This window comes from Lytechinus variegatus, chromosome 1 (assembly GCF_018143015.1).
Source record: "Lytechinus variegatus isolate NC3 chromosome 1, Lvar_3.0, whole genome shotgun sequence".
Classification (NCBI taxonomy): Eukaryota; Metazoa; Echinodermata; class Echinoidea; order Temnopleuroida; family Toxopneustidae; genus Lytechinus; species Lytechinus variegatus.
This window is the reverse complement of record NC_054740.1, coordinates 32511562-32527321: the sequence shown is the minus strand read 5'-3', so window position 1 is coordinate 32527321 and position 15760 is coordinate 32511562. Positions and strand designations below refer to the sequence as shown.

The window sequence follows — 15760 nt, the reverse complement described above, 5'->3', positions numbered from 1 at the left end:
TTCTTGATAAAAATTTTGTAGAAAATGTTCAGGGTTGTGAAGCTAGCGGCCATAAGATAGTCGAGACACGTTTTTTGTGAATTGTATCATTTTTTTGAGATTGACCCTATAGAGTCCTAGACTGCGTTCATAAGCATCCATAGATATCCATAGCTAGGTTAGATCCAATGAAATTCGCTATCATTTTAACATGATTGAATTCAAAAATAATACCGCAACAATGCTGACAGAGTCATGACTGAGGAGAGAAAAGAGTAGAGCTCTAACAATAAACACACACACTCATTCACACAAAATAAGTCCTAGTTCAATAATACAATCACTCTATAAAATGGAAGGAAAAGATGCTACAAATACGAAAATTGTAAGTAATGGGCATTGGCAATGTATACATTATCATCGAGGGAGAACGATGCATTTCAATTTCCAGAATGAGTTTATTTATAGTTCAGACATCACAATTTCCTCAAATCACTTGCAGACTGGATCATTTCGGGAATTGTCTTCCGTTTGTGGCTTTGGCAAAAATTATTATCCGTCATGTAATCATGTCCTATATAATAATTCATCAGGTTTCTTTTTTGTGGGTGGGTATGTCAGGGTGAGAAGTGTGTGTGTTTGGAAAGTGTTATAATTTAATGTTCTTGATCATTCGATATGGTATGCTAGAGACTGGATGTTACAAGTTCTTCATAAGGGGGCAGACAAGTTACGAGGCTGGCGCACGCCTGAGATGGATCAAAGCTCTTAAAGATTTTGAGAACGCTTACAAGTGGGAAGATTATGACGGCGCCAACAATGGTACCGATTGTAGTACACCCTCCGAAGAACATCATCAGCATCCAGGACCTACTGTCAGAACGAAGAATCCCACCAATGGCGGCCCGGCAGTAGGAGAAGAATATACCCTGAAGGATCCACGCCAAAACCTGTGAAATAATAAGATTAAAATATTCTTACTATGATTGCCCTTAAACAAAAATCACGATCGCACTACTATACTACACCGTTATTATTTATCCTTAAAATAAAAGAAGTTCCTGCAGCAGAGTCTCGAGAACACTTGTAATCTTACAGGAAATTGGTATTTGGGGATGGAACCTTCCAAATTTCCTTAAATATACCTGTTATGTTAAATTGCAGAAAAGTTCCTGTTTTATGAATTTACAGAATGATTCTGTTCCCGATTCTGTTATTGCTTTCTGCAAAATCTTCTTTTTTCCCTGTAAAATCGGGGGGGGGGGGGGGGGTTAACAGTGTATCCCAAGGCTAACACAGTACGTTATATCACTCCATCTTGAACAAACTTTAAATTCCTATGGATAACAGAATTTACCAAAGTGGACAAGGATCTGCCTTCACTCTTATTTTTTTCTCTCTCTTTCTATTTTTCTCTTTCATCCACACAGGTGTACCGGTCTTTCTTCTCGGTTACATTTCTCTTCACTCTCCATCCATCATATCCGTATTCCATTCATCACCATATCATAAGACGTTTTCTTTTTTAGGATTTTTTTTTCTTGTCGTTCTTGCATTTTATACTTATACCTGTACAAATCTGTCTTTTTACTTTGTTAGTAATCCACACTTAACAAGCCCTGTTTTTGAGTGGATCCTTAATTTCCTCAACTTTTATTTAAATAGTAAAGATGAATAAAAGTTATATGCAAACAAGGGCGCCGGAAGCGGGGGGGCAGGGGGGGGCACTTGCCCCCCCCCAAAGAAAATTATGGGGGGGCAAAACGAGATTTTGCCCCCCCAATGTGCACCCCTAAAAGTAGAAAAATGATATCATTTAAGGACAAAAGTAAAGGATGAAGGCACTTTTCTGCCTAAGAATTGTCATTTCCATTGTAAAAAATGAAAAAATTTCGCCCCTGACGGGGCAATTACATATCATAGTAAGCCTTGCGTCTTTTGACGAACATGTCCCTCGGAAACATACCTTTGATAAGCCCCTTTTCCATCTTATTACAGTGTGATAACGTTTAACCTTTTAATGAATACATTTCAGACTAAAACCGAATGGCAAATTGAAAGTGGTTCACCAATGCATGCTGGCTGTGTCGGCTAACAAACTCGCGGTCGCCCAGAAACGCTCAGACCGGAGCCGATATCACCAACGCGCGTGAACGATAGTTACTCGAGCAACATATGGAATCTGAAAATGACTGTAAACCGAAAAGTTTAGAGGCTTGAGTAGTTGCTTATTGGATAAATGAGAAGATGCTAGCTTGAGTCGGCGAATGGAGTGCAGAGCAGGAGTACTCATCTATCAACTAATCAAACCTCTTCAACTCTTCAACCTTTTCTGGTTTACTGTCTTTATCAGGACTACGCTCATTTGAACAAAAAATTACTTGACTATCAACTGTCCACTTCCTCCTGTCAATTTCACTTCTTCCTCTTTCCACTTTTTTTGAAAACTCCACATGATGTACCGTCAACCACATCCGCTACTGGAATGTAATTGTTTTCTTCTAAACAATGTTACATAATGTACATTATGAACTGCCGTAGTTTGTTAATTCATGATTATTTACAAATGAATATTTCCTAGAATTTGATATTCATCATTTCCTAGTTATGGTCACATTTTCCCCTGAAAATATGTAAAGAAAAAAGAAGATTTTGAAGGGGTCATCCAAAAGTGCTTCCCAGTCATACAAAACATGCCAAAGGAAACACATAAATCGAGTAATGTTTTAAATTTTCAGAAAAGTTTTAAATTGTTAGACAATAGTTAAGCAGGTCATATTTCTTTTTCCTCCAGTTACAATATATGAAACGTTTTGCCTATGCATGGATAATCAGGGTCTATCTCCAATGCTGAGGTCAGAAATGATTTGCATAGAATGGGGATTTAAGTGCTTATCGACGTCTGCTACGTCAGAATAGTATGACATTTTGAATTTGAAGACATTAATTAGAATGTATTTTGTATTTGTTGTTACGCTTCTTCTGCTTAATACACTCCTTGAAACTTACGATAATTGTGCTCTCTCGCGTCGTCCGTGTATGTAAATGTACATAAATAAATATTTCTGAAAGGATATTGCATGAAAAAATGTAATTTCCGGTATTTTGAGTCAATATAAGCGTATTACGTAATCTAATTGATCAGACACGAAAACAACTTTCCGAAGCGATCGTTTTGCGCGTAGATTTCATAGGTTCTCATAAATTCTGAGTATAGTCTTCGTAGTGAATTTTATGTTTAGTTCTCAAGAAATTTATTTTTGAATTCTCTTAAAAACGCAACTTTTATACTCCATTTTTACACAAAATCCTCACGGGGGGGGGAGGGTCCAACCCCCTCTCCCGCTTGATCGCTTCGGTATCTCAATCTGTCAAAAATATTGTGCCCCCTTCGGGATTTTGCCCCCCCCCCCAAAACTGAAAGTGTTCCGGCGCGCCTGTATGCAAAATACTTTATCATAAATATTCTACACTTATTATTATCATGGTTATGTGATGTCGTTATTATATAGTTCATTGTAAATATCATTGATATGACTATCATATTGTTTAGTGTCTAATATAAATATTTATCTATGTCATACTGTACACATTTGTATATTCATTTATATCTTTGTAATGATTTCTTTTATTCTTAAATTGACTTGAGTTGAAATGAAATAAACCAAACTGAAACTGAAACCTATCTATTCGACAAAACTAGTATTAACTTTTACTGATTATTAACTGCATTATTGTTGCCCAAACCCTCATCGAACTTACGATTAAAACTTCTCCGATTGTGTGTCCTTGCAGCGGAGGTGTTGGACTGAGGGATGCTGTCAAGATGCAATACCCACCAGCAGCCACGCCTCCGAGTGACATCAGAAAGACAAGTGGATAGCTGGTTGTTGGACGAATCATGACTAGGATGGTGCCAACTGGGCCACCGATTTCTGCAAAGGCTGTTGCAACGAGGTATATGTGTGACCCGTATGCTGCTGCTGAATAGCCCTGGATAGCCGGTAGGACACCATAGAATAGGGCGCTGATCAGTGTCAACGTTATGAATAGAAACGCATGCCTTGCAGATGAACTACTCGTGGAAACATTAGAGTTCCCTGTAATGTCTCTGTCAGTATTGCTACCTACAATTCCAACCATACTGCAATCAATTTCGCGTTCTCTATCCACAGACGATTCTTCATTAAGGTCATCCTCACAACTTTCTGTTGGCAATCCTGTTCCATTCCCTTGCGTTTTATTTTCTTCAGCGTTACTTAAGAGTAAAGGTGTTTTCTCATCAACTTGATTGCCCTTGCGACACTCAAGGCATCTACGTATACCAGCGTCATTTGTAATTTCAGTTAGCTCCACTTCTTCGTACTGGTCCTGAAATAATGGAACACATCTCAGGATCCAATACGAAATCGTACTGAGCGCAAACAAAACAAATATGAATGTGAAATAATACTGTGGCGGGAAGCGAAAGTCTCCGACTTTCTCGACATCCCATATCGTGCAGTTTTGATGAATTGTGACGTTTTTGACAGGGTCTTTGGTGGTGTTTGTAAATGTATAATTGGCCACGCATTCATCTTCTCCACCAGAGCCTTGAATTAGGACAACGATACTTGGTATAACGGAACTAAGACCTTCTCCTATGAAATACCAATTGAGGTACTTTGATTTGAGACTTGAAATAAAGGGCATAAAGGTCAGATTAGAAGTACTATCGACAAGAGCCATGAAGAAGGATAGGATAAGAAAAGCGGTGCTATGCTCTTCTCCAAACCAAAACGTACACGAATCCCAAAAGAATATCATAAGAAAACTGGCTGTGGCACCCACCGCTAAAATTGCGTAAATAGCTGGGATTTCCAGATGGTACTTCTTTGGAGCAAAGCATTGGCACGAGACGAAAATGAGTGGTCCGATGACTGCTGCTTGGGTGACGATGGTGAAGTAAGATCCGATTTTGTACCCCTCAGGGATGTCCAAGTTGGTAAGGAGTGGTAGTTCCACCCAGATCCCTCCAAGGGAAACCCAGGTACTGGTACCAAAGGTTACCACTAGTAGGACCGTCAAGGCATCGCACAGGGTAGATTTGCTGCAGATCATTTTCAGCTCTTTAAGCGTTTTGAAGTGATATCGAAGTATGGAACCGCCCTAGTTAAAATCGAAAAGAAAGTTGCTTTCGCCGATGAAGTTCTATTCGAAACTGCGCAGCCTTAACAATCACAACACGTGATTGTATATCGCTTCGTCGTTTATGATTCACATGATTCATGTTTGTCGGTCATTGTCATCACAGATCTTGAAAAAGGAGACATGAAAAGGAAAATCAAAAACTATTTTCGGTTTCAGTATTCAATATACCTCTATAAGTAATTAAGTATGATTACTGCCTTCTGCCTTACTTTCTACTGTTAATAAAAACAAACAATATATTAGTGTTGCCAACAAGGCCAATGGAATAAGTGATATTGAAAGGGGTGCTGATTTATTGTAGGTCATATTGTAGCCGTACTTCATAATTTCGCGAGGGGATTTTTATTTTATTTCTGCCTTTATATTTGTTTTCTTCAATAAATATAACGTTCAATCTTATACTGATTATACTTTATCATAGCAGTAGAGACCCGAGTAGAAAGTCCTACTCTGGCTATGATCATGTGTTTTGTGGGAACCCCTACATGCCCGTTAACACCTGATGTTTTTCATAGTAACCATACATCATACCTAGGCTACCTTTAAACGAAGCTTTTTTTTAAATCAGTATACCATGTAATGTAAACATCGAAACTTCACTTTTAGTGGCCGTTTTTATCGTCACGATGATAAGAGGGCAAAAAAGATTGGCCGTCTGTAATATTTGTGTTGAACTATTTTTTTCTTCTGTTTTTATCAAAATTTGCCTTTAAAATAATTAAATCAGGATGCTTGTGGCGGTTGGCGGGATACAAGTTTTCCGTTTGTTACGTATAGATACCATTAGGAAGGGACATACTTGATCGCTGGTATATGCAGTAGCGGATAGACGGGGGGGGGGATAGGGGGCTAACCCCCCCTTGCGTTGCCAAGTAAAAAATAAACGTAATGACCTACATTTTGGAGCTAACCAAGAATTTTATAGTGAAATCCTTTCTTTTGGCCTAATTCATTTTGTAGTGAAACCTTTTCTTCTACTTCTTTTATTTTGTTGCTTGTCAAATTTCTCGGTACCAAAATGGCCTTCTTTTGTATTGAAGCCCTTTTTGTGCTTGTCAAATTTTTCGGTCAAACTCCCTCCTTGGAAAAAGCTAGATCCGCCCCTGATGTGGTTTTGCGGACTATAATTTCTAACGAAACATTTGTGCTGTAAATTTCAACATTTCACTTTACAACAAGTATATACCAAGTTTTAATATCTTGCAAACTCATGTCAAATATTGAGGAAAATACTCCTTTGACCACTAGACCTCCACAAATCGCATAATAACTTTCAATAACAAATGGAGTTCCTTTCAACATACAATATTTTTTAGTTTCTTGTATACATCCTGCTTGAAATTTTCCCAAATTACAGATGAGGAGAATTTTTTTATATATTATATATATATATATACACATATATATATACCATCAGTCCTTCATATATATTACTATGCTATAATCTTACCAGTATGTAACAAATTGGTACATCGTATACTTACATTATGTACCTCTTAAAAGCAACCACACACCTTACGACTGGCTCATGATGCGATTACTTAACAAACTGCAATTTGCTCATTTTGTTAAAATTTGAATGATAAGTGTTCTTTTATTTGATGTTCAAATTAATTGAAGGATACTAATATGACAAAATTGTATGACTGCAAGCATTTATTTTGGAGTAAAGGCCAAATTAGCAGTGGCGTAGCTACGGGGGGCATGGGGGGCACGTGCCCCCTGAGATTTGGTGTGGCCCCCTGAAAAAATTGGCAGAGCAAAAAAAAGGAGAAAGAAGAAAAGAAAAGAGAAAAAAAGAAGAGGAAGACGAGTGAATGAAATAATGTGAGGGGAAGACTTGCAAAAAAAAATCTTTCATTTTACCATATTAAATTTTTGCTTGCGCTTCGCGCCAGAATTGCCTGTTCGATGAAATTCATATCTTGCTCAATAGGCTGATATGGAGCAAGTTTTGAAGTCAGTATACAAAACATATTTTAGCTCGGACATCGAGCTTTTATAATTTTTTTTTTCATTTACAAATTGAAGTGCTCTGTAAAATGTCCGTTTTATGGTCTACATATCAGCATTTTGAGCTCACGCTGCGTGGTCACATTATTTGATTTGCCAAGTTCGTATTGTCTACGTGTATTCCACAATGTTCCATTAAACAAATGTATTCAGAATGCCCAGATTCTAGGTCTAAATCTAAAACATGCGCGATAGCCTGCATGTTCTTTATGTAAAATGTACTTAAAATAATTCCAGTTTCACATCAGAATATCAACAATTGTCTGCTCACGCTTCACGATCGCATTATTAATGATACCCAATTAACTATATGCTATTTATGATTTACAAAATATAAATAGAGTGTCCCGCTTTTAGGTCTAAAATCTCAATTTTCTTCAATTGTTCACTTACATACCTTTCCCATTTATTAATACAAAAAGTGCTTAGAATGACAATTCTTAGGTCGGAATGTAACAAAAAATTTGCTCGCGCTTCGCGCTCGCATTATTGAAATATATACCGTCTTCGTGGGTAACTGTAAGCAGTCCTTAACAGGTCCCTTTTAGATAATGCTAGAACAGTTAATAACAATTTCTGCTCGCGCTTGGCGTTCGCAGTAATGCATCTAGTTACATACGAATCTTGTTCAGGATCACACATAACATTGCCCAGAATATTAAATTTTCAGGACAAAATACATGAAAATAAAAAATAAAAAAAAAAATCGCTCGCGCTTCGCGCTCGCACTTTTTATAAGGCTTATGAGATTATTTCATGTTTATGTTGTTTTAAGCCCCAGTCACATATAGAGCCCGGACCACCCCGGACCATCCCGGATCTGATCCGGGGTGGTCCGGGGAGAGATCCGTGTTGGCGCCTTGGGCATCCTTGGAGGTCCGGGGTGGTCCTTGAACGTCCGGGAGGCCAACACGGCAGTTTTTGACTGTCAAAAACATCCGGCGTCATCCGTGGACTGCCGGGTTGGCAAAGCCATCCGGGATGGTCCGTGTAGGTCGGTGTGACTGCCGTGTAGGTCCGTGTAGCAGCCGTGTAGGTCCGTGTGGCTGCCTGGAGTATCCTTGGCAGTCCGTGTTCTTTTTTCCCATCAAATCATTACAACGCTATTTACTTTATGAACTTTTCAGTAGTTGTTAAACAGTTGACACAAACATGCTTAATTTATTTAAATGGATGATTAAATGATTCAGGATATTTTCTTACGCTTTGGAGATTGGCCCCAACCTAATATTTGTAAACTTAGTGCATGTATGAATATTTATTTCTCTTTTTTTCTAATATTTACTCCCAACTTTGTTATTATTATTTCACATTTCATTTTTTTTATATTTTATATGTATATGTTATGTACCTGTTACATCGAAATTGTACATTAAGTTTTATACTACTGCCCTGCATCGACAGTTATGCGTCATGACCTGGGCCTATCTTAATTGTTATTATGTTTTCTATAGACTTTGTAAATTTCTTTCCTTTATTGTGATTTCAATGAAGTGATATCAAATCAAATCGAAATTACATTTGTCGTTCAAGATTTAACAACTACTGTTAAAACAGTAAACTGTGTTGTATAAAAAACAGCGTTTTTACTGGTTAAAGAAGTTTTGATATCTTTTTTAAACACAACATAATGTTGCGACAAGGATGAGAAAAAATAAATAAATAACTAAATAAATGAATAAATATCAGCTCATTGTTATGAACAGATTTTCATTTGCGGTGCTGGTCAATATAGCTGACGTGTTGGTCCTTGTAGCTGACGCGTTGGTCCTTGTAGCTGACGTGTTGGTCCTTGTAGCTGACGTGTTGGTCCGTGTTGCTGACGTGTTGGTCCGTGTAGCTGACGTGAAGGTCCGTGTTGCTGACGTGTCGGTCCGTGTTGACGACATGCTCTGCCGGCATGGTCCGTGTAGATCCGTGTGAAGCTGCCTTGTTGATGCCGTGTTTACAGTCATCCGGGGCAAAACTATCCCGGACCTTCCCGGATCATGCCGGTATTGCCGTGTTGATCCGTGAGGATCCGTGTCTATATGTGACTGGGGCTTTATAAGAAGTGACTGATCGGGGAAAATATAGATGAAGATAATTTCGGGCTTCGTCCCCTATTGACGAAAGTCGGATCCGCCCTTGTGATACATACATACACACCGGAAAAAATGGTGCCCCCTGAAAAAGCAGCCCCATGCAGTGCCCCCCCCGGAAAAATCCTAGCTACGCCACTGCAAATTAGTTTCAAATCGTAGGAAATCGTTTGATTGCTATGACGTCATTACGACTAGATATTACATTCGCTTTGATTTAGTAAGTTGATAGCATAGTCACAGATTTGTACATATTCCAATTAAAGGGAAAGTTCACCCTGAAGAAAACTTTGTTGCAAAAATAGCAGAAAAAATAGTAAAAAATATTGGTGAAGGTTTGAGGAAAATCCGTGAAAGAGTAAGAAAGTTATTAGAGTTCAAAGTTTTGGATTTGTGACGTCATAAACGAGCAGCTGCCCCATGTGTTATGTAATATAAAATGCATGAATTTCAAATTTTGTATGGTTCCTGATGACTTAATTTTGTTTTCTATTCATGATCGGATGTGAAAATAATTTGTCTATTGATATACAAAAGGTACAGTGAAAACCATTTTCAATTTTCTGAGAAAATGACATTTTATTGATTTTTTACCATTCGCTATGTAGGAATGCTGCTCGCATATGACGTCACAAATCAAATAATTGAAATTCTAATAACTTTTTAATTATTTGATGAATTTTTCTCAAACCTTCGGCAATATTTTTTTTATTTTTTCTGCTATTTTTACAATAAAGTTTTTGTCAGGGTGAACTTCCCCTTCGTTTAAGGAGCTTTCAAGCTCCTTGGGTATTCGTACGACGATTTAGAACATTACACAGCAAGATATGGCATCAAATTACGAGGTCACTCTTATAGTGAGCTAGTGGCAATCAGTAGACTGCAGCTGCATGGATTCTCTTTTGGAGCTAATCTTCAAAATGAAAATCAACCCAGAAGGAAAAACCAGTTCCACTGGACCAGTTAGACCAGTATAATTTTAACTGGTAACTCTGGAAATTGGAACATCGGTTTACTGGTCTAACTGGTCATACTGGTCCAGTTGAAATTTTACTGGTCCAGTTAAAAATTAAACTGGTCTTGAAGTACTGGAATTTTATACTGGTCTTGTTTATGGTGATTGTTACTGGTCTCACTGGGCTTATCTAACTGGTCCTCTAACTGGTCAAACTGGTCAAACTGGTCCTCGTACTGGTCTTACTGGATCAGTTTATTACATGCATTTGGTTTGTTATATACCATGGCCAGTGAAATGTGATGGAAAAGATGGTTAGTAAAATAATCTTTCTGCTGTTATTTTGAATGTGATGTATGAAATTACACATTTTCATTGTGAATTAGTTCACACACTTATTTTGAAGGTTTTAAACAACAATGAGTGCTATTGCAAGGATATTCCATAATAAATCCTGATTTTTCTTTAAAAAAAACACAGGAAATATGCAAATGAGGTAAACCACGTGATCAGCATCATCAGAATTACTGGTCTTGACCAGTTTAATTTCAAACATTGAATTACTTTAGACCAGTTGACTATATCAGAGGAATACATCTTGCTTTGATCTTAATCATAATTAGAGGAAATAATTATTTTAATGATAATATTAATACTTGGTAATTATGATAATATTAATAATAATAATTACAATATCAATAACAATAATAACAGTAATAAGAATGATTACAACAATGATCATAATAATCATAATAACAATAATTGTGATAATTATATTAGTAATGATGATAACAATGATAAATGATAACGATAATAACTTTCTCTGAATTGCAAGATTAATTTTTCATAATTTGTTAAATGATCTGATTTGAAATAAAGTCATTATTTATTTGACCAGTAAACAGAATGCAATAATTTGTTTGAACTGGTCTCCATTTCATTTTTACTGGTCCAGTTAAAAAATCAACTGGTCCGGTAAACATATACTGGAAACCAGTAAAAATCTACTGGAAACCATTTCTTGGACCAGTAACACCAGTTTAATGAAAAACAATTTAACTGGTATTACTAATTGCTTCAACTGGAATGCAATTGTTGGAACTGGTCTCCAGTTGATTTTTACTGGTCCAGTTAAAAATCAACTGGCCCAGTAAAAATATGCTGGAAACCAGTAAAATTATACTGGAAACCAGTAAAAATATTTACTGGTCTTACTGGGTTTTCTTCTGGAAAGGCCAAAGGGTGAACGACATATGTACAAGCAATCAACCAGAGGACCGACAGCTTAAGGTCCTCTTCGAGGGACCTGGGGCGTTGGATAAAACTTTTTACCTGAGAAAACTCTGGTAAAAAATGAAAACTGAGGTTAGTCTGATTTCTGCCATTGATTTTAACACAGGGCAAAAACTCCGGTAAAAACAACCTGAGTTTTCTCAGGAAAAAGTTTTATGCAATGCAGGCCCCTGGTAATGAGGATTAATGCCTTACCAGAGGGCACTATTAGTACGGGAGCCAGGAGGGGTCAGCATAGCTGAAAAGGTAGACAATTTTCATGTTAATGAAGCTATTCCCCATATCACACAATGCAATGAATGGGGCGTCTGCCGTGTCCTAAGTGGTGGGTGTGGCCGTAGGGGCCCTTAAAAGAGGGCCAAAAAAAAACTTTAAGTGGTGGGGCACCCCCGGCAGACGCCCCCAAAACCCCGCCCCCTCCCAAATTTAGCTAGATCAGCTGGAAAGGTAACCACCTGAAACCAACAGGAAAATATTCGGCATAGTTCACTTGTACATGAATGACACTTAACTGACACTTTAAGTGGTGGGGCACCCCCGGCAGACGCCCCCAATTGGGGGCCCCAAATTGAGCTAGATCAGCTGGAAAGGTAACCACTTGAAACCAACAGGAAAATGTTCATCATAGTTCTCTTGTACATGAATGACACTTAACTGACACTTTAAGTGGTGGGGCGCCCCCGGCAGACGCCCCCAAAACCCCGCCCCCTCCCAAATTTAGCTAGATCAGCTGGAAAGGTAACCACCTGAAACCAGCAGGAAAATGTTTGGAACAGTTCACTTGTACATGAATGACACTTAACTGACACTTTAAGTGGTGGGGCACCTCCGGCAGACACCCCCAATTGGGGGCCCCAGATTGAGCTAGATCAGCTGGAAAGGTAACCACTTGAAACCAACAGGAAAATGTTCAGCATAGTTCTCTTGTATATGAATGACACTTAACTGACACTTTAAGTGGTGGGGCGCCCCCGGCAGACGCCCCCAATACCCCGCCCCTTCCCAAATTTAGCTAGATCAGCTGGCAAGGTAACCAACTGAAATCAACAGGAAAATGTTTTGAATAGTTCACTTGTGCATAAATGACAATTAACTGACACTTTAATTAGTCGGGCACCCCCCCCCCCTCGACAGACGCCCCCAATGTGGGGCGTTCAAATTGGGCTAGAACGCTGGAATGAAATCCTTACTTTTCCTATCCTTTTCTTTTTGTTCTTGGTTGCAGAACCCTTCAATCTGTGTGTTAGTGATATGCAGGTGGGATCCGGGGACGGAACCCTTGTTACATGTACCTCTTTATATAAAGCCATTTTAGTCCTTATAGAAAAAAATCCCAGGTATACCATTAACGCAACACATTACTTCAACGCAGTGGCGTAGTAAACGAAATATTTTTAGGTGGCGCATATAGTAAATATGGGAAATTGTTGCCAATGGCCAAGTGAAATGAAATTCTAATTATGCGAGGTTTTTTTTACATTATATATAAAAATTATTTATTATATATCATAATTATTTCATTTTTCCCCGATTAATTTCCTGTCCTTGTCATCTTTATTTTCTTCCAACCTTGGCTGTGGAACCAAGCCCCGCACCCCATATACGCCAGTGCTTCAGCATAAAGCTCAATGCAGGAAGGTCCATACAGGGGCCCCGATATAGGGCCCTTTGGAGGTCACAGATCTCCATCTGTAACCTCCAAAGGGTAACCTCCAGACCTCATGCAGCCTCTGCTGCATGAGGTCTGGGGCAAAGTCCCCGGTAGCTTTTGAGATTGTAGACATTAAGAAACTTTTTACGGTAACTCTTGCCTGCGTAAAGCTTTACTTAATAGGTAAGGATATATTACATATATAGCAGGATGTGTCTAGACCTTAGCCTAGGACTCTATTTGTCCAGGGCTCTGTAACACAAAGATTAGCAATTAATCGCTAATTTGAAAGACAATTCTGATTGCAACGATGATTTTGATAGGCCATTTCATTTAGCGATTAATCACTAGCTTTTGTGTTATGGAGGCCTGGTTTCGGCCATTACTGCATTAAATTAATCTCATCCACAACAAACATGTACCATACAATTTTGGTTATGATCACCAATACGTTCGGGACATTTTACGGAGAGAGAAAAAAAACCCACTGGTTCCAATAATAACTATTAATGATAGCGAGTATAGCGATGATTCAAACTGCCACGGTATTCACAAGTTATCTGTAAATAATTTTTATTAACCCTAATGTTGCAGATTTATCACATTACTTCAACATTCTCAGACAAAGTATTGTTGGAATTGAATTCTTTGTCTACCATATGAGGCTAACTATAACTATTAGTTTTGTTTTTGTTGAATTTACATTGTAAGGATGTTCCACAATTAAAGTGAAATCCATGTCATTTTTACCAAACTTTACACAGAGATAATATAACACCTGAATATTCTAAATATGCAAAATATTATATGGGTCAATGTGCTTGATTTTCTGCTATAGAGCTTCAAACTTCACCCAAATGGAAGTTTTTAAGAATTGCGTATTTAAAAAAAATGGCCTTTTTCGACTTCACGCGATAAATACAATCAGTTTAAACCTCTATTACTCAGTCTAAATCTATGAAAATTTCATCAAATTTTGAAATATAGTTAATAATTGTATGCTCAAGGTGTAGAATCTATTCATATTGCTATTTTTTTGCTCTTTGAAATCTAAACAGCACTGTCAGTTCTTTAAAATTATGTGAAAGATACCAAAACCCAGTCTGTGAGACTGAGATTTCAATAACAAACTTGAGAAATACAATAAATGCTGCACTTTATTCAAAACAAATGTCATTTTCACCAAACTTTGAATTTGTAGAGGAAATCATATACCTAAAGAGGTGCAAACATTAAAAGATAGGGGTTCATATGCTTGTTTTCAAACTGTCAGCACTTTTATGAGAGCAAAATTTATAACTACAAAAATACGCCAAATGCTTTGTATCTGTGTGAGTAAAATTTGAAACCACTCTACCATTTATTCAAACTTGTGGTAATATTCATTATTCTTTCCAGCACTACAGATTAAAGTTTTCTGAATTTGTAGAAGTATTTTTAGGAATTGGTCTATGGAGTAATTCCAGTTTATATTATTCATTAGCTTCATAAAATAAAACATTGGATTTGTTAGAGTGCATAGTAAGTAAATCGGCTCATACCTGCAGCTGATTAATCACCTGTCCATCCATTGTGACGTCCAGTGGCGTACCGTGGGTCACGGCATTGGGGGGCACCGGCAAAAAAAATCACTTAGGGAGCGCGCGTAGCGCGCTCAATTGTCAGGTATACTGACCTAATAGGGATATTTTAAGGACATGCAGTGCCATTAAATGGATATGTATCTCACTGATTAAATAATGCGAGCGTGAAGCGTGAGCTGAAAATTTTGATATTGAGAGCCAAAAAGGGACATTATAAGTATTTTTTTTGTAATCATGATACGTAATTGTGTCGCTAAACATATAATGCGAGCACGAAACGCGAGCTAAAATTTTTGTATATATTGACTTTAAACAGGGAAATCTTAAGGACTATATTTTAGAATCCATTAAGAGTATAAATATCTCACCATAGTCATCCAATGCTAGTGCCATCCTTTGCTGATTTTGTTAGAATTAAATCTAAACATAGTCATGAGGCACCTTTCGTAGTCATTGTAATCATGATTATCATACGCATCTTACTAATCAAATACTGCAAGCGCGAGCTGAAAATTTAGGAAATTCAGACATGAAGAGGGGCATTCTAAGGCTTGTTTGTAGGGATTCCCTAAGACCGTAGTATTTCACTAACCTCATAATGCGAGCACGAAGCGCGAGCTGAAAATTTTTTATATTTAGATCAGAAAAATTTACATTTTAGGGACTGATCTTAAGAGTTCATGAAGAGCAGAAACCTCAGCAATCCACTTATGGGAACGCTCGCACGGACAGGAAATGTTTCATATTAAGACCTTAAAATAGGGCAATCACAAAAAAGAATATATCACTACATAAAACAATAATAACTCGAATTGCGAGGAAATATATTTGTTGTATATTGATTTGAAAATTAGAGGTTTTAGTACAACAGGGTTATATATCTCGCTAAACAGTCTATGCGAGCACCAGAAACACTGAAGACACAATGAAGCAAATAATGTTTCATAAAGTTATAAAAAATTCTTATGTCATATAACATTATAATGAACAATAATTTATTTTTTCCCCACCACAT

General features: G+C 37.6%; 1 protein-coding gene across 1 annotated transcript; it reads right to left on the bottom strand.

Annotated features, from left to right (window-relative positions):
• Positions 1–592: 592 nt before the first annotated feature.
• Positions 593–5291, bottom strand: LOC121411614 (solute carrier family 52, riboflavin transporter, member 3-like). Its single transcript, XM_041604427.1, has 2 exons — positions 3742–5291; positions 593–929 (listed from the first exon to the last, which is right to left on the bottom strand). Exons 1-2 carry the CDS (start codon positions 5077–5079, stop codon positions 666–668), a joined length of 1602 nt encoding a protein of 533 aa, XP_041460361.1. The 5' UTR covers positions 5080–5291; the 3' UTR covers positions 593–665.
• Between the last annotated feature and the right edge of the window lie 10469 nt (positions 5292–15760).